This window comes from Sus scrofa, chromosome 14 (genome assembly GCF_054392235.1).
Source record: "Sus scrofa isolate SSC_HxYL_T2T_F1_AM1 chromosome 14, Sscrofa_HxYL_maternal_Yorkshire_Landrace_v2.0, whole genome shotgun sequence".
In the NCBI taxonomy this organism is placed as follows: Eukaryota; Metazoa; Chordata; class Mammalia; order Artiodactyla; family Suidae; genus Sus; species Sus scrofa.
The window spans coordinates 71,806,395-71,824,494 of NC_139396.1; the positions used below are offsets into that span (position 1 = coordinate 71,806,395).

At 46.1% G+C, this 18,100-nt stretch overlaps 1 protein-coding gene across 1 annotated transcript in view; it reads left to right on the plus strand.

Moving 5' to 3' along the window:
• The first annotated feature begins 12,790 nt into the window (after positions 1-12,790).
• Positions 12,791-18,100, plus strand: part of CRKL (CRK like proto-oncogene, adaptor protein) — a 29,717-nt gene continuing 24,407 nt past the window's right edge. Inside the window, exon 1 of the mRNA XM_003132994.5 lies at positions 12,791-13,557. Coding sequence (XP_003133042.1) covers positions 13,247-13,557 — 311 coding nt within the window. The 5' untranslated portion in view covers positions 12,791-13,246. The remainder of the gene's footprint in view (positions 13,558-18,100) is intronic.

Genomic DNA, 18,100 nt, shown 5'->3' on the forward strand with positions numbered 1-18,100 from the left:
AATGAAAATCCTCTGAACATTTTGTTCACCTCTCAGGGTGCCAGAATCTGAAAGCTGGACATAATTTTACCAATATCTGCTTCTCCTCTGCTGAGAATGTGGAAAGGATGCGTTCCTACTCTTTCTTTTAGGCTTGTCACATGACCCATCCTGGTCCATGAAGTGTAAGCAGAATGAACATGCTTCCTCTGGGCTGATGTGTGTAACAGCTAGGACTGTTCCATTAAAGATGCTCTCTACCTCTGCTCCCCAATTCAAGTGCTGAGGAGCAGGTCAAGTACACTGCCTGGTGTAGCCTCAGGACAGTGGTGCTCCCACCTGCCTGAAGTGCTGAGTGATGCACAGAGGAACGTTGCCCTGTCTGTGACTAAGTCGGGAGGAAACCCTGGTGTTAAGCCACTGCTGTACACGCCCAGCATCTGACACACACTGTGGATGAGGGTGTGGGGAAACGGGCATTTTCCTCCCCTACTGCTGAAGTACCAAGTGGTACAAGCTTTATGGAAACAAGTGGACCGTATCTGTGGATGCATGCTTGTCTGTTAATCTGCAGTCCCAGTTCTGGGAATTCACTCTCATGCACTGAATGTTTGTGCTCCCACCCCCCAAAACATGCATATCTTGAAACCAACACCCCAGTGTGATGGTGTTAGGAGGTGGAGCCCTTGGGAGGTGATGAGGTTGTGAGGGTGGAGCCCATGAGTGGATTTAGTGTCTTTTTTTTTTGTTTGTTTTTTTTTTAGGGCCTCACTTGCAGCATATGGAAGTTCCCAGGCTAGGGGTCAAATCAGAGCTGCAGCTACCTGCCTACACCACAGCCACAGCGACTCTGCGTCTTTAACCTACACCACAGCTCACAGCAATGCCAGATCCTTAACCCACTGAGTGAGGCCAGGGATTGAACCCGAAACCTCATGGATATTAGTTGGGTTCCTTACCACTGAGTCACAACGGGACTCCCGGATTTAGTGCTCTTATCAGAGAGTCCCCAAGAGCTCCCTGGCCCCTTCCACCGTGTGAGGACCCAGGAACCAGGAAGGGGCTCTCATCTAACACTGAATCTGCCAGTACCTTGAGCCTGGACTTCTCAGCCTCCAGAACTTGGAGAAATAAATGTGTTTACAAGCCACCCAGTCTATGGTAGTTTGTTATTATGGCCCAAATTAAGACAATTGTATACATGTGAAATTACACCCATACGAAATTACATACTGCTGCATTGTAACAAGAGTTTGGAAATCATTTGAATATCTGTCTAAGGAGACTAGTTAAATAAACTATGGTATGCCTTCACAGTGGAATAACATGCAAATATAAAAACAAATGACAGGAGTTCCCGTCGTGGCGCAGTGGTTAACGAATCCGACTAGGAACCATGAGGTTGCGGGTTTGGTCCCTGCCCTTGCTCAGTGGGTTAAGGATCCGGCGTTGCCGTGAGCTGTGGTGTAGGTTGCAGACGTGGCTCGGATCCCTCGTTGCTGTGGCTCTGGCGTAGGCCGGTGGCTACAGCTCCGATTCAACCCCTAGCCTGGGAACCTCCACATGCCGCGGGAGCGGCCCAAAGAAATAGCAAAAAGACAAAAACAAACAAACAAACAAACAAACAAAACCACAAATGACAGATACGCTCTCTACATACTGATAAGGAAATACTTCCAGGATATAAAATGGGATTTCTTTTAAAAGCCAGAAAAGTGGGAGTTCCCATTGTGGCTCAGTGGGTTACGAAACCGACTAGTATCCATAAGGACGGAGGTTCAATCCCTGGTCTCACTCAGTGGGTTAAGGATCTGGCACTGCCATGAGCTGTGGTATAGGAGGCAGATGCAGCTTGGATCCTGAGTTGCTGTGTCTGTGGTATAGGCAGAAGCTGCAGTTCTAATTCGACCCCTAGCCTGGGAACTTCCATATGCTGCAGGTGCAGCCCTGAAAGAACACACACACACACACACACAAAAGAAACTCTTGTCTGTGGAATTCCCGCTGTGGTGCAGCAGATTAAGGATCTGGCATTGTCACTGCAGTGGCTTGGGTCTCTGCTGTGGCACAGATTCCACCCCTGGCCCCAGGAACTTCCGTATGCCATGGGTGTGGCCAAAAATAAATAAATAAAAATAAATAAAAGTGGTAAAACATAAGGGCCTCCAAGATAGATGGGTTGGGAGCAAAACTTTTCAATGAATATCATTTGTATCATTTTTGCATCTGAACTATATTAATGTGTTACATGTTTTTTTAAATATAGTGCTCAGTTCTCCCCATGTCAATTAGATGATTCTCCTGAGATGAAGCCTAGGTGGTATTTTTTTATGCTGCCCAGGTAATCAAGTGTCCAGCAAGAATTAAGAATTGCTGATGTAAACCAGCTATAATGGAAAAAATAAAAATCATTGTTAAAAAAAAGAATTGCTTGTTTTGTTTTAAATTTTTAGGGTTGCATCCATGGCATATGGAGGTTCCCAGGAAGCTGGGGGTCAAATCGGAGCTTCAGCTGCCAGTCTGCAGCACAGCCACAGCACTGCCAGATCCAAGCCATGTCTGCAACCTACACCACAGCTCACAGCAATGCTGGGTCCTTAACCCACTGAACAGGGCCAGGGATCTAACCTATATCCTCATGGATACTAGCTAGGTTCGTTACTGCTGAACAGCAAAAATGGGAACTTTTTGTTGTTTTTTTTTAACCACCACACCCATGGCAAATGGAAGTTCCTGGGCCAGGGGTTGAGTTGGAGCTGTAGTTGCCAGCCACAGCCACACAACACTGGATCTAAGCCACATCTATGACCTACGCTGCAGCTCACAGCAATACTGGGTCCTTAACCCACTGAGCAAGGCCAGGGATTGAACTTGAGTCTTCATGGACACTATGTTGGGTTCTTTTTTTTTTTTTTTTTTTTTGTCTTTTGTCTTTTTTTTTGTTGTTGTTGTTGTTGTTGCTATTTCTTAGGCCGCTCCCTCGGCATATGGAGGTTCCCAGGCTAGGGGTTGAATCGGAGCTGTAGCCACTGGCCTACGCCAGAGCCACAGCAACACGGGATCCGAGCAGCGTCTGCGACCTACACCACAGCTCACGGCAACGCCCGATCGTTAACCCACTGAGCAAGGGCAGGGATCGAACCTGCAACCTCATGGTTCCTAGTCGGATTCATTAACCACTGCGCCACAACGGGAACTCCTATGTTGGGTTCTTAATCCAATGAGCCACAATGGGAACTCCAAGAATCACTACTTTTTTTGCTTCAGTCTCAGATGAAAAAGAGATTAAAGGAGTAGTTCTGTTTTGTCCGTGTGGGTAATGTTTGACCTGTGCTCCGTGTTCTAAAACCTACCTCTAATGGCTCAAATCACCCTTGTGGGTGGAAAACTGTAGCTGGATGAGAGAGCTCCCATCTGGGTTAAGTGTTGATGGTGCTATGGATGTACCTATGGATCCAGCTGTCTGAGGCTGAATACTGTGAAACAGAGGACTGGCCAGATGTTGAAATGGAGTAAGAAGCAAACCAATACTGAACTTATTTACACAGGTATGTGGCTGTAATCAGAGATCTTTTTCAGGGAAGAGAATGTCTATTAGAAGTTGTGAGGAAGTTCCTGTCATGCCTCAGCAGTTAATGAACTAGTATCCATGAGGATGAGGGTTTGATATCTGGTCTTGCTCAGTGGGTTAAGGATCCAGCATTGCTGTGAGCTGTGGCATAGGTCACAGACGCAGCTCAGGTCCAGCGTTGCTGTGGATGTGGTGTAGGTTGGCAGCTATAGCTCCGATTTGACCCTTAGCCTGGGAACCTCTATATGCTGAGAGTGCGGCTCTAAAAAGACACACACACACTCACCCACACACACACACACACAAAAGAAAAAGAAGAAGAAGAAGTTGTGGGAGTTCACACCATGGCAAAATGGGTTAAAAATCTAATTGCAGTGGCTCAGATCGCTGCAGAGATGCAGGTTTAATCCATGGCCTGATGCAGTGGGTTAAAGGATCCTGAGTTGCTACAGCTGTGGTGTAGGTCACAGCTGTGGTTCAGATTCAGTCCCTGGCCCAGGAACATCCATATGTCACGTGGCCATAAAAAAACAAAGAAAGAAATTGTGGTAGTGACCTTACAAAATCCTGGGTCACGCCGGACACAGGACAAAAGTCATACATTCGATATGGAAAAATTTTGGTCTAAAGATGATAAATCCATGGGCCAAATCCAGCCTACTGACTGTTTTTGTGTGCCTGTGAGCAAAGAATGGTTTCGCATCTTCCCACAGTTGGGGGAAAAAGTCAAAAGAAGGCTATCTCATGCCACATGAAAATGATGTGAAATTCCGGAGTTCCCGTCGTGGCGCAGTGGTTAACGAATCTGACTAGGAGTCATGAGATTGCAGGTTCGATCCCTGCCCTTGCTCAGTGGGTCAAGGTTCCGGCGTTGCTGTGAGCTGTGGTGTAGGTCGCAGATGCGGCTCGGATCCTGCGTTGCTGTGGCTCTGGCGTAGGCTGGCAGCTACAGCTCCGATTCCACCCCTAGCCCGGGAACCTCCATATGCCTCAGGAGTGGCCCAAGAAATGGCAAAAAGACAAAAAAAAAAAAAAGATGTGAAATTCCAATTTCAGGGCCCGTAAGTAAAATATTAGTGGATAAAACTACACTCACACCCACTGGAATAAAGCCACATGTGTGTGGCTGCTTTCCAAGTGCAGTGGCGGAGCTGAGCTGAGTAACCGAGGCCATGCCAGCTGCTCTCACCTGCAGTAAGAGTCACTGTTATCACTGTACCATAGCATTGTGGGCTTTTATTGCCAGTGCACATGCATTGTCAAAAGAAGAAAATCAGACTTTGCATATCACAGTTTTAAAACAAAGTGGAGTGTAGATTATTTTTTTATTGATTTAGATTGCAAAACCTTGGGGTTTTTGGTTTTTTTGCCTTTTTGCAATGCCCACAGCATGCATGAGTTCCTGCGGCAGGGATTGAACCTGAGCCACAGCAGTGACATAAGCCACAGCAGTGAAAATGCCAGATCCTTAATGTGTTGTGCCACTGGGGAACTCCAACATTGGGTTTATGATGCAGTGACACGCTACCTATGCCAAAAAAATAATAATAATTCCTTGCAGAAGTTCCTGTTATGGCTCAGCGGAAACAAACCCAACTAGTATCCATGAGGATTCCTGGCCTCACTCAATAGGTTAAGGATCTGGCATTGCCTTGAGCTGTGGTGTAGGTCAAAGATGCAGCTTGGATCCTACATTACTGTGGCTATGGCGTAGATGACCCCTAGCCTGGGAACTTTCATACACAGCATCCGAGGCCCTAAAAAGACCAAAGAAACAAAACAAAACAAAACAAAACAAAAAATGTATATCACCTTAGACTAAGTAGCTATCACAGTATTCCCAACTCATAGGAAGCCGACAGAAAAAAAAATTAGAGGAGTTCCCGTCGTGGCACAGCAGAAATGAATCTGACTAGTGACCATGAGGTTGCAGGTTCGATCCCTGGCCTCGTTCAGTGGGTTAAGGATCTGACGTTGCTGTGAGCTGTGGTATAGGTCTCAGACTTGGCTCAGATCTGGCGTTGCTGTGGCTGTGGCATAGGCTAGCAGCTACAGCTCCAATTCAACCCCTAGCCTGGGAACCTCCATGTGCTGCGGGTGCGGCCCTAAAAAGACCAAAAAAAAAAAAAAAAAGAAAAAAAAGAAAGAAAAGAAAATTTCAGATGGAATATCTCATCAGAATTTCTTCACAAAAAATTAAAAATGAAAATGAGGTGGATAAGCAATGAAGTCCTGCTGTATAGCAAAAGGAATTATAGCTAATCACTTGTGATGGAATATGATGGACGATAATGTGAAAAAAGGAGTGTGTGTGTGTGTGTGTGTGTGTGTGTACATGGAGTTCCCACTGTGGCACAACGGGAACAGCGGCCTCTTGAGAGTGCTGGGTCGCAGGTTCAATCCCTGACCCGGCACAGCAGAGGGTTAAAAGGATCTGGCATGGCCGCAGCTGTGGCTTATGTTGTGACTGTGGCTCAGATCTGATCCCTGGCCTGGGAACTCTGTAAGCTGCAGGGCAGCCAAAAGTGAAAAACAAAAAAGGATGTTTATATGTATAACTGGGTCGCCTTGCTGTATAGCAGAAATTGTCAGAACACTGTAAATCAAGTATAATGAAAAAAAATTTTTTTAATGAAAATGAGGTGGCCACCAGCATAGGAGTCCAAGTGGCTGATCTGTAGCCACACAGAGAAAGCCACTTCCTGATGCCAAATTAATTAAATTGTCTTTGATTTTAGCTGCCGAAGAAATGTGTCCAGATAAAATAAACTTCTTTAGACTCTTAGTCCTTCAGTGAGAACAGTTGCTCAAAGAGTTGAGGACACTGGGAGTACTAGCAATAGTCAATTAAGAAACAGGACGTATTATTATTATTTTTCGGCTGTGCCTGCCGCATATGGAAGTTCCTGGGTCAGGGACTGAACCCATATCACAGTAGTGACCACACCGGATCCTTAACCCGGTACACCACAAGAGAACTCCAGGTCTGTGAATTGTTGTTAGAAATAGAAGCTGAATAGCCCGACTTGCCCCAGCACATAGCATTTTGATGGCTTAGCAGTGGGAAACATTTCAATTTTTACCATTAGCAAAAGCTAATTTCCAAGGCCATTTGTTATTTAGTAACAGTGATTTAAAATGGTGCTCTGGGGAGTTCCCGTTATGGCTCAGTGGAAACAAATCTGACTAATATCCATGAGGATGCAGGTTCAATCCCTGGCCTTGCTGAGTGGGTTAAGGATCCGGCGTTGCCATGAGCTGTGGTGTAGTTTGCAGATGCGGCTCGGATCTGGTGTTGCTGTGACTGTGGTGTGGCCTGGCAGCTGCAGCTCCAATTTGACCCCTGGCCTGGGAACTTCCATATGCTGCAGGTTTGGCCCTAAAAAGTAAAATTAATTAATTAATTAATTAATCATAAGTAATGTTAAGCTGCTTTGTACACTTCCTGTGCTGTTAAAACAAGAAGTAAGACCTCATTCCCACACAAATTTGCAGCAGATATATTTTCTGAACTCCAACTACAGTTCCAGTAGAATTTTTCAGATCTTGATGCCAAGTGCAATGGAAATTTCCATATTTCAAAACCTATTTAATTGGACAGTTGAGGAGTTTCCACCCAAATCTTCAATTGAAGATGATTAATCTGCCATGTAACAATAGGCAAATCTCTGGAGAAGAATCTGTTAGGATTCTATACATGCCATCCCACAATGAATGTGCTCAAATAAAACCATGCTAGGAATTCCCTGGTTGCTCAGTGGGTTAAGGATCCAGTGTTGTCACTGCTGTGGCTTGGGTTGCTGCTGTGACACGGGTTTGATCCCTGGTCCAGGAACTTCTGCATGCCAGAAGCATGGCTAAGAACAAAATAAAACAAAACCATGCTCCTGAACTGAGAGTGGTATTACCAGTACCATCTGGGTGAGAAACATTTTCAAAAATGAAATATATAAAGTCTTATTACAGCTCAGGATTGACAGTCAATATTTGACGATAGGGACACTAATTTTGAAAGCAAATTAAGCAAAATATTATCCTAAACCAGAGAATTCCATTATTCTTACTACTATACTTGGATTATAAGACAGTTATATTCCATTACTATGATATTTTGACCTTTTTTTTTTTAAGGGCCACACCCGTGGCATATGGAAGTTCCCAGGCTAGGGGTCAAATTGGAGCTGTAGCTGCCAGCCTACACCACAGCTATAGCAACTAGGGATCTCAGCCTCATCTGTGACCTATACTACAGCTCATGGCAATGCTGGATCATTAACCAACAGAGCAATGCCTGGGATCGAACCTGCATCTTCATGGATACTATTTGGGTTCATAACCCACTAAGCCACAGCGGAAAATTTTTTCATTTTCCAAAAAATTATAGGAAAAATGTTTTCTCTTGTTAGATAAGCATTTACATAATATTTCTTTTTCCCTCTTGTCCTGCAAACCCTAAAATATTTACTAACTGGACTTTACAGAAAAATTTGGTGACCTCTGGTCTAAAGGGTTGCACTAAAGTGACTTCTCTGAGATGATGTGAGAGGCAACCAATATCCCCTGAGTGAAGGATCAACAGGCTCAGAATTTCCCTAAAAGAACTCCAGGATGTTCTGAAATCCAAGAGAAACAAGAAAATTTGCCTTTCAGCTCAAGTGACAAGAAAGTGGACACTTTATACAAGAAGTGGCAGAGCAATTAAAACTGCATTGGAGGAGTTCCTGTTGTGGCCCAGTAGGTTACAAACCGGACTAGTATCCAAGGATATGGGTTTGATCCCTGGCCTTGTTCAATGGGTTAAGGATCCAGTGTTGCTATGAGCTATGGTGTAGGCTGGCAGCTGCAGCTTCAATTTGACCCCTAGCCCTGAAAGCAAATAAATAAATAGATAGATAGATAGGTAAATAAATAAATAAATAAATGAAACACTGGAATAAAGTTGGCCAGTGTTTTCTGTACTGGTCAGTAGAGGTTCTGGATACAGCAGCCCCGCCTCACTCAGAGATGTCAGCCTATGAAAGGAGTGATTAGTTAAGTCTATATTTTATTTTTAAATTTTTTATTATTTTTGCTTTTTTAGGGCCACACCTGTGACATATGGAAGTTTCCAGTCTAGGGATTGAATTGGAACTGCAGCTGCCGGCCTAGACCACAGCCATAGCAACAAAGGATCTGAGCTGTGTCTGTGACCTACTTCACAGCTCATGACAACGTCGAATACTTAACCCACTGAGGCCAGGGATCGAACCCCCATCCTAATGGATACTAGTCAGATTTATTACTGCTGAGCCACAACAGGAAATCCAGTAAGCTGATACTTTAAATAGTTTGGCATGAAGAATTATAATAGGGATATGAACATTAAAAAAATCTTTTTTTGGCCATGCCTGCAACATTCAGAAGTTCCCAGGCTGGGAATCAAATCCTCGCTACAGCTGTAACCAGAGTCACAGCAGTGACAACACTGGATCCTTAACCACTATGCCACCAGGGAACTACAAGTTCTTTAGTTAAGTATAAGATGATTCAGGGGTTTCCCCTGTGGCACAGTGAGTTAAGGACTTGGCATTGTCACCTCAGTGGCTTAGGTTGCTTCTGTGGCATAGGTTCAATCCCTGACCCAGGAATTTCCACATGTTCATAGGCGTGGCCAAAAAAAATTGTATTTATTAAAAACAGGAAACAATTATGCACTCTCCGTACCTTTTACAAAATAAGTTTTCAGTTTTCTCTGACTTCTTCCCATCTCTATTCACCTATATTCAAACTATTTATTAAGTATATATTATGCGCTAAGCACTGGGAATATAAAAATGATACTACAAGAGTTCCTATTGTGGCTCAGCAGGTTAGGAACCCGACTAGTATTCATGAGGATGCAGGTTTGATCCCTGGCCTCACAGTGGGTTAAGGATCTGGTGTTGCTCTAAACTGCCATGTAGGCCAGCTCTGATTCAACCCCTAGCCTGGGGATCTCCATGTGCACACAGCTGAGGCCCTAAAAAGAAAAAGAAAAGAAAAAAATAATACTATAGGAGTTCCCTGGTGGCTCAGCTGGTTAAGGACCCAGCATTGTCACTTCTGTGGCAGGGGTTCAATCCCTGGCCCAGGAACTTCCACATGCCATGGGTGCAAACAAACAAACAAACAAACAAACAAAACAACAAAAAAACCCCACATGCTATCACAGCCTCCAAGATGCTCAGATTAGGAAGGGAGATACAGTCATAAACAATTACAATAGAATGTGATAAGAATTTAGGCTGTGACCACAGTGTTTGTATAGTAGTCATAGGGTGTGGTTAGTTTTTGTTCTACTTTTAGAATAAACGTATTTCGGACTCAGCAATAGAGGGGTGACCTCTGAAGCCTTCATGATGATTAGCCTACGAAAGGAAGCTGTAGAGAAGCTGACTGAGATTCTACACTTAGAGGCTGGAGACCAAGTGCTGTAGAAAGAAACAGGAACCTTGGAGTTCCCGTCGTGGCGCAGTGGTTAACAAATCCGACTAGGAACCATGAGGTTGCGGGTTCGATCCCTGCCCTTGCTCAGTGGGTTAAGGATCCGGCGTTGCCGTGAGTTGTGGTGTAAGTTGCAGACGCGGCTCGGATCCCGCGTTGCTGTGGCTCTGGTGTAGGCCGGTGGCTACGGCTCCGATTAGACCCCTAGCCTGGGAATCTCCACATGCCGCGGGAGCAGCCCAAGAAATAGCAACAACAACAACAAAAGACAAAAAGAAAAAAAAAAAAAAAAAAAAAAAGAAAGAAACAGGGAAAATATACTGGAGGAGGAGTTCCCACTGTGGTACAAAAGGATCAACACAGGTTCAATCCCCGGCCTAGCACAGTGGGTTAAAGGATTGCAGCTGCAGGAGTTCCTGTCGTGGCGCAGTGGTTAACGAATCCGACTAGGAACCATGAGGTTGCGGGTTCGGTCCCTGCCCTTGCTCAGTGGGTTAAGGATCTGGCGTTGCCACGAGCTGTGGTGTAGGTTGCAGACGCGACTCGGATCCTGCGTTGCTGTGGCTCTGGCGTAGGCCGGTGGCTACAGCTCCGATTCAACCCCTAGCCTGGGAACCTCCATGTGCCGTGGGAGCGGCCCAAGAAATAGCTAAAAAGACAAAAAATAAAAAAATAAAAAGTAAAAAAAAAAGGATTGCAGCTGCAGTGTAGGTCACTCTGTGGCGCTGTCTGATCCCTAGCCTGAGAATTCCATATGCCATGGGGCTGCCAAAAAAAAAAAAAAAAAAAAAAAAAAAAAGAGAGAGATGTATTTGGAAGAAATTATGTTAGTGTTCCAAAAGCTAAAAACAAACCAAACCAAACAGGAGTCTCTCTAGAAAGAATTTCTTTGGCCACACCCAGGGCTTGCAAAAGTTCCCAGGCCAGGGATTAAACCCAAGCCACCGCAGTGACAACAGGTGCTTAACTTGCTGAGCCACCAGAGAACTCCAGACAGAGATTTTCAGTATAAACACATAGGGCCAGAAGACCAAGGAATGTGATGGCTTCAGTGGACATAAGTGATGATGTCCAAAGGCCAGTTTCCGGCAAAGGAGTGGATGACAATGAGGTAAAATCTGTCAGTGAAAAGTAGCTAGAAAATAAGATGGAGACTTTTCTCCCCACCTTCACCTGCCTATTGAGAGATCCACACACCTTTAGGTTTATGGAGGAAGCCTAGGGAGAGGCTAAGTAATAAAACCAAAAACTTGCATAGGCTCCCTGGTGGCCTAGTGGGTTAAGGATCTGGCATTGTGGTGGAGGTTCAATCTCCTACCCAGGAACTTCTGCATATAGCAGGTGCAGCAAAAAAAAAAAAAAAAAAAAAAAAAAAAAAAAAAAGAATAAGAAAACATGTTATTCTGCTTTCTGCTTAATATGTGCAGGGGACTACTCCAAGCACTTTAATGTGTTATTAGCTCGTTTAACAATATATGAGGCTTGGAGTTCTTGTTGTGGCACAGTGGAAACGAATCCAACTAGTAACCAGTGAGGTTGTGGGTTTGATCCCTGGTCTCTGGCATTGCAGAGAGCTGTGGTGTAGGTAGCAGACATGGCTCGAATCCTGCATTGCTATGGCTGTAGCATAGGCTGGCAACTGTAGCTCCTATTCAACTCCTAGCCTGGGAACCTCCATATGCAGCCCTAAAAAGCAATAACAATAATAATAATAATAAATATGGCATGATGGTACCGACAGTGATCATTCTGAAATCAGAGAAACGATAAATAACTATGTTGTGTACCAGGAACTAATACAGTGTTGTATGTAAATTTCCAGGCAAGGGATTGAATCCCAGCCACAGTTGTGGCTGGATCCTTTAACTCATTGCCCCAGCTGGGGCTGGAACCCGCACCACTGCAGAGATCCAAGCCGCTGCAGTAGGATTCTTTAACCCACTGCGCAACTGCAGGAACTCCATTAATTTTTTTTCTATTTCTTTAATTCTGCACCTATATGTACGTTCAATAAACTTACTGTGACAATCATTTCAGTATGTAAATCAAAACATTATTCTTTGCATCTTAAACTTGTACGTGCTGTGTGCCGATTATAGCTCAATAAAACTGGAAGAAAATAAATATACTAGAAATGGAAATATATATATTTCCATATATATTTATAAATGTTTGACATGGAGCGATTCAGTCCAAGCCGAGCACACAGGAGAGCACCGGGACCTGAAAACCTGCTGAGTCACGAAGGCAGCGGACCAAGGCGCTGCCCGAGTTCACCCGGGAGCGGACACCACCCAGCCCCTACGGCGTGGGATGGGTTCACCCCGGCGCGAACGGCCCCGTGGGCCGGAGCACAGGGCTCTAGGTACAGGTTCGGACACGCCTTCCCCTCCTTCCAGCCCGGGGAATGCTCCCCGCAGCCATTCATTCCACCCGCGAGGTCGGCGCTGCGCTAGCCCCGCGGGGAAGGCGGTGGACCGAACCCCATCCAGGGCATGTGGCAGCAGCCCGAGGGGCGGCGGCTCCGCGACCCCTCCACTCAGCAGAAGCCCGCCCGCTTCGCTTTGTTCCCAGAGCGGGTCTCAGAGACGCCGCTCGTGCGCCGCCCCAGCCGCTTCCCGGCAGCTCCCCAGGCTGTCCAAGAAGAGTGCCCGGCGCGCGGGAACGCGCACGGGCGCCGCGCGCCCCGCCCGTATGCCTGCGCTCCCGATTGGCCGCTCCGCCTGACGTCACGGGGAGGGCCCCGGCGACCGCCGGGGGTTGGCCCTGCGCGTGCGCAGACCGGGAGCGCAGATCGGAGGGGGAGGTGGCCGGCCGCTTCTCCCGCGTCCGCCATTTTGTTGCTGTGGCTCTTGGGAGCGGGCTGGGTGAAGTGGCCCTGGCGGCGCGGCGCTGCGCTCCTGAGGGTCCTGTACTTGGCGTAGCCGCGGGTTAGGTGCGGAGCTTCGGGGGCGGAGGCCGGTGCGCGCCGGGTCAGGAGTGACCGGAGGCTCCCCAGGAGGCCTCCTCTGCCTTCGGCTTCGCCGCCGCGACCCGGGCTGGGCCCGCGCCTCCAAGCCGCTCCGTTGGTGAGGCGGCCGCGGGGCAGGCGGGCGGCGCGGAGGATGCTGCGGGCCCGCGGCCGGGAGGAAGGCCCGCGCTCGGCCCCGTAGGAGCGGGGAGCCAGAGGCCCGGCCGCCGCCGACTCGGGCGGAACGTCCAGCGCAGGCAGAACAGCCGCCCGTCCGCCGCACCATGTCCTCCGCCAGGTTCGACTCCTCAGACCGCTCGGCCTGGTATATGGGGCCCGTGTCTCGCCAGGAGGCGCAGACCCGGCTCCAGGGCCAGCGCCACGGAATGTTTCTGGTCCGCGATTCGTCCACCTGCCCCGGCGACTACGTGCTGTCGGTATCCGAGAACTCGCGGGTGTCCCACTACATCATCAACTCGCTGCCCAACCGCCGCTTCAAGATCGGGGACCAGGAGTTCGACCACCTGCCGGCCCTGCTGGAGTTCTACAAGATCCACTACCTGGACACCACCACCCTCATCGAGCCAGCGCCCAGGTACGCGGGCGGGGCGTGGTGTGGGTGGGCCCAGATCCCCGCCTTCTGAACCGCGTTGTTCTCCATAAGGCATTCCGAGCGGAAGGTAGTGTCAGCGTCTGGGTCGCTGCGGATAAGGGGGTGCATTTGAAATGTATTGAACTGTGGGTGCATCGTTAAAAATGGGCGCTTTTTGCGTCGTCTAAGTTTCATGGTAAAGCAGGATTTTGTTGTTTCTGAAACATTTTTTGGGACACAGACTGAAGATAGACTTGGCGCCACCCGGCCCCCCCACAAGCGCGCGCCCGCGCGCGCACACACACCCACAAGTTGCACACCTTTCAAGGTCTTGTCTCTGAACTCCAGGTGAGGAACTCCTGGACTGCAGCCTTTGGAACACCACACGACAGATGAAAATGATTTACCATTTAGAAACAGTATCTTTAACTGAAATATTAACTGAAATATCAGAACTGTATCCTGGTGTTAATTTGAAATAAGCCTGGCACCTATTTTATAATACGTTAGTTAACAAAGATTTTGAAAGAGGGTGCATTGGCTTCAACGAGGACTTTTTTTTTTTTAATTAACAGCTTTTCCCCAAGTTGGACCATTAATAAACTAGAAATACATTTGGTTAAATCTCCAAGGAGGAATAAGGCTAAAATATTACTAAGGGAAATTTTTGAATGACACTCACCGTAATTATCTCCTAGTTGAATTTCAGTTGTACTTTTTTTTTTTTTTTTTTTTTTTTTTTGCCTCTTCTGTGGCGTATGTAAGTTACCTGGGCCAGGGATTGAACCAGAGCCACAGCAGTAAGCAGAGCAGCTGCAGTGACATTGCCAGACAGTGCCATAAGAGGACTCCCAGGTGTACTTTTTGTATTAGGTTTAATGATTAAGTATCTATTTTAAACTTAACCCAGAGTAACACTGAGCATCAGGTATCCTCTTTTTATATGATTGCTTGCCTTAGTGTTTTGTTAGAAGTTTCTTTTAAGTTATGCCAAATTTGGACTAAAGATATTGCTAGAATTTTAAAAGTAAAAAGTATTTCATTGCCTGGTTTGTTTCTTAAATATTTATTTGACAAGGACAAGGGACTTCCCGATGCAGCACACTGGTCACAGATCTGACTAGTATCCATGAGGATGTGGGTTCATCCTTGCTCAGTGGGTGGGGGATCTGGTGTTACCGTGAACTGTGGTGTAGGTCGAAGACAAGGCTCAGATCCCGCTTTTCTGTGGAATAGGTTGGCAGCTGAAGCTCCAATTCAACCCCTAGCCCAGTATTTTCCATATGCCATGGGTGTGGCCCTAAAAAGCTAGAGAGAAAAAAAAAAAAAAACAAAGCGCTAATAGATTTTTAATGATGAGCTCTTTCTGACTTTATAGACTTGCTGACAAGATATTACTCTGAGCTTTAAACATTAAAAGCTGTTATAATTAATTAATGAGTACACACTGAATGCCTTAAGTGTTGTTTCTGTGGGATGGAGATAGAGAAGAAACAGAGCCTTGATGATATAATGACTGTAAGATTAACTGCTTAACTAAATGGGCTTTAAAAACTGGGAGAAAGTGATTATAAATCAGATACTGTATAACAAAGACCTAGATAGACACCAAGAGTCTCATTGGTGAAACCTCCAGGTCTCCAGTTGACTCTGGAGTCAACTTTTAGCCCAGTGTAATTCCAGGATCAGGGTTGGAGATCATCTTAGAACTCACTGTAAGGAGATTTTTAAATACGTTTAAGTAGGAGTTCCCACTGTGGCACAGTGGGTTAAAAGATCCAGCATTACCGAAGCTATGGCTTAGGTCATAGCTGTGGCTCAGTTTCAGTCCCTGCCCCAGGCACTTCATATGCCTTGAGTGCAGCCATTAAATAAATACGTTTAAGTAAATTACTTTCCTACTTTGTGAAGGTGGATTGTATCATTAATTTTAGTCATTTATTAAGCCCTGCTGTGTGCGAGGCATTGTGCTTGAGGTGACAGACACCATAATACAGCTGCTTTAAAAAGCATGAGTGGGGAGTTCCTGTCATGGCTCAGTGGTTAACCTGACTAATATCCATGAGGATGCAGGTTCGATCTCTGGCCTCACTCAGTGGGTTAAGGATCCAGTGTTGCCATGAGCTGTGGTGTAGGTCGCAGACATGGCTCAGACCTGATGTTGCTGTGGCTCTGGCATAGGCTGGCAGCTGTCCCTCCAATTGGACCCCTAGCCTAGAAACCTCTGTATGCCTCGGATGCATCCCTAAAAGACAAAAGATAAAAAAATTGAAAAAATAAAAAGCATGAGTGGCTGGCTCCACCCCCTTCCAGACCGAGAAAAATGAATGTGCCCCAGTGGCTTCGCACTTCCCACAGAAACAACCCCCAGATCTCGTTGTAACTTTCTGTGTGTGATGCCTGTCCTTACCTGTTCTCATCTTCCTCTGGTGCAGCCCCACTAGGCCACTCACTCCTTCGCTGCAGGCCATCCCTACACACCTGCTGTCACCTTCACTCAGGCTGGGGGCTCATCCCTGAGTGCTTCTCTTTACTCCTCGCCCCCTGAAATCCTCCTTGCAGTTCCAGGACCTTTCCCTGACTCCCTTCCCCCAGCATTGCTTGTTTCTTCTTTGTGCTCTCTGCCCTGGGCATTATGCTGTAATTTAGTTTTTCTTTTCCCTTGTATATCTGAGGGCTATCACAATGCTGGTTGAAATTAGCTCCTGACTGGGTTTACTTTGTTAGACTAAATCTGGATTGCCTTTCCCCAGCCTGAAATTCACAGATTTGCTTAGGTATGTTACCTACCACAGAGAATAGAGGCTGGGCAAGCCTTGATGCCATTTCACGCTCCAAACAGGATAAATTAAGTGGTCTAACTATTTAGGCATCAAAACTGAACTCTTAAGAGCTCCCTGGGGCTCAGCAGGTTAAGGATCTGGCCTTGTCACTGCTGTGATGCAGGTTCAATCCCTGACCCTTGAGTTTCCTCATGCCACAGGATATACATATATACGTATACATATATGTATATAAAGGAAAAGAGAGGAAAAAAAAAAAAACAACTGAGCTCTTGGAGCCAGGGTTTCATGCCACTTATCTAATAGTTCTTTTTTAGGGTTTGTTTTGTTTAGTGAAAGATCCCAACCGTATAACTTCCTCAGAATTTAAGAACTGGGGCTTGTTTTGTTCTAGTTTGTTTTTAATTTAAATGTTCCTTTTAATTAAATTTTATTTATGTATTTATTTTTTGGTCGCCCCGAGGCACATGGAGCTCCTGGGCCAGGGAACAGCTCTGAGCCGGAGCTGCAGCAACATCAGATCCTTAACCCACTGTGCCAGGCTGGGGCTCAAACCTGCATCCCAGTACTGGAGAGACGCTACTGATCCCCTTGTGCCACTGCAAGAACTCCATTAACTTTGAATATTTTATTTTATTTTGTCTTTTTGCCATTTCTTGGTCTGCTCCCACAGCATATGGAGGTTCCCAGGCTAGGGGCCAAATCGGAGCTGTAGCTGCCGGCCACAGCCACAGCCACACCAGATCTGAGCCATGTCTGCGACGTACACCACAGCTCATGGCAATGCCAGATCCTTAACCCATGGAGCGAGGCCAGGGATTGAACCCACAACCTCATGGTCACTAGTCAGACCCATCTCCGCTGTGCCATGGTGGGAACTCCAACTTTGAATGTTTTATTATTTATTTATTTATTTTGAATGTGAAGATGCAAAATAATGAAAATTTTATTTCCTTCCCAAATTAATATATACGTCCATTGAAATTTCTTTTTTTCTTAATGAATTTTATTACATTTATAGGTATACAACAATCATCACAACCAAATTTTATAGCGTTTCCATCCCAAACCCTCTGTGTATCCCCCCCAACTTTGAATATTTTAATTTAAATATTATAAGAAAATTGTATCCCAGTGATAGGTACTGGGAAAGATGGGTGACAAGCATGCTTTCTGCATCATGAACTTTAGCTTTTAGTGGAGGAGACAGAATAGAGAAATAGATAAAATACTTAAAAGATTTGTAAATGCTCTGAAGGAAATAAACCTAGACTGAGAGAGTATAGTAGAAGGGACTTAGCTGAGGTGGTGTGGTCAAGTCAGAGGAAGCATGAAACTGCAATAGGGTAGAGAAGCTAGCTTAGGCTAAGGAGGGGGAGTTTTCAAAGGCAGAGGTCTGGAAGGAGGGTCTGGAGATAGGATGGTAAGTAAGGAAACTGGATTTTGTTGAAAGTGCCAGGGGTGCCATGGAAGGAGTTTGAAGCAAGGGGATTGACTGGGGGCACTTCCACAGTCCAGGTCAAAATGTTGATGACTGATGACCCAGGTTGTTGGTAGTAGAGACCTTACATGAGGCTAAGGTTGGAGATAAGTTGATGATGGGAGGGGGATGGTAGGGAAGAGAAAGGAAGAGATAGATGATTTGGTATATTTGTAGCTCTTTGTCTGCTAGATTTATATTAATTGCCTTTTGAGTTTGTGGTATTCATTCCTATCTTAGATTTTAGGGCTGCACTCCCAGCATGTGGTAATTCCCAGGCCAG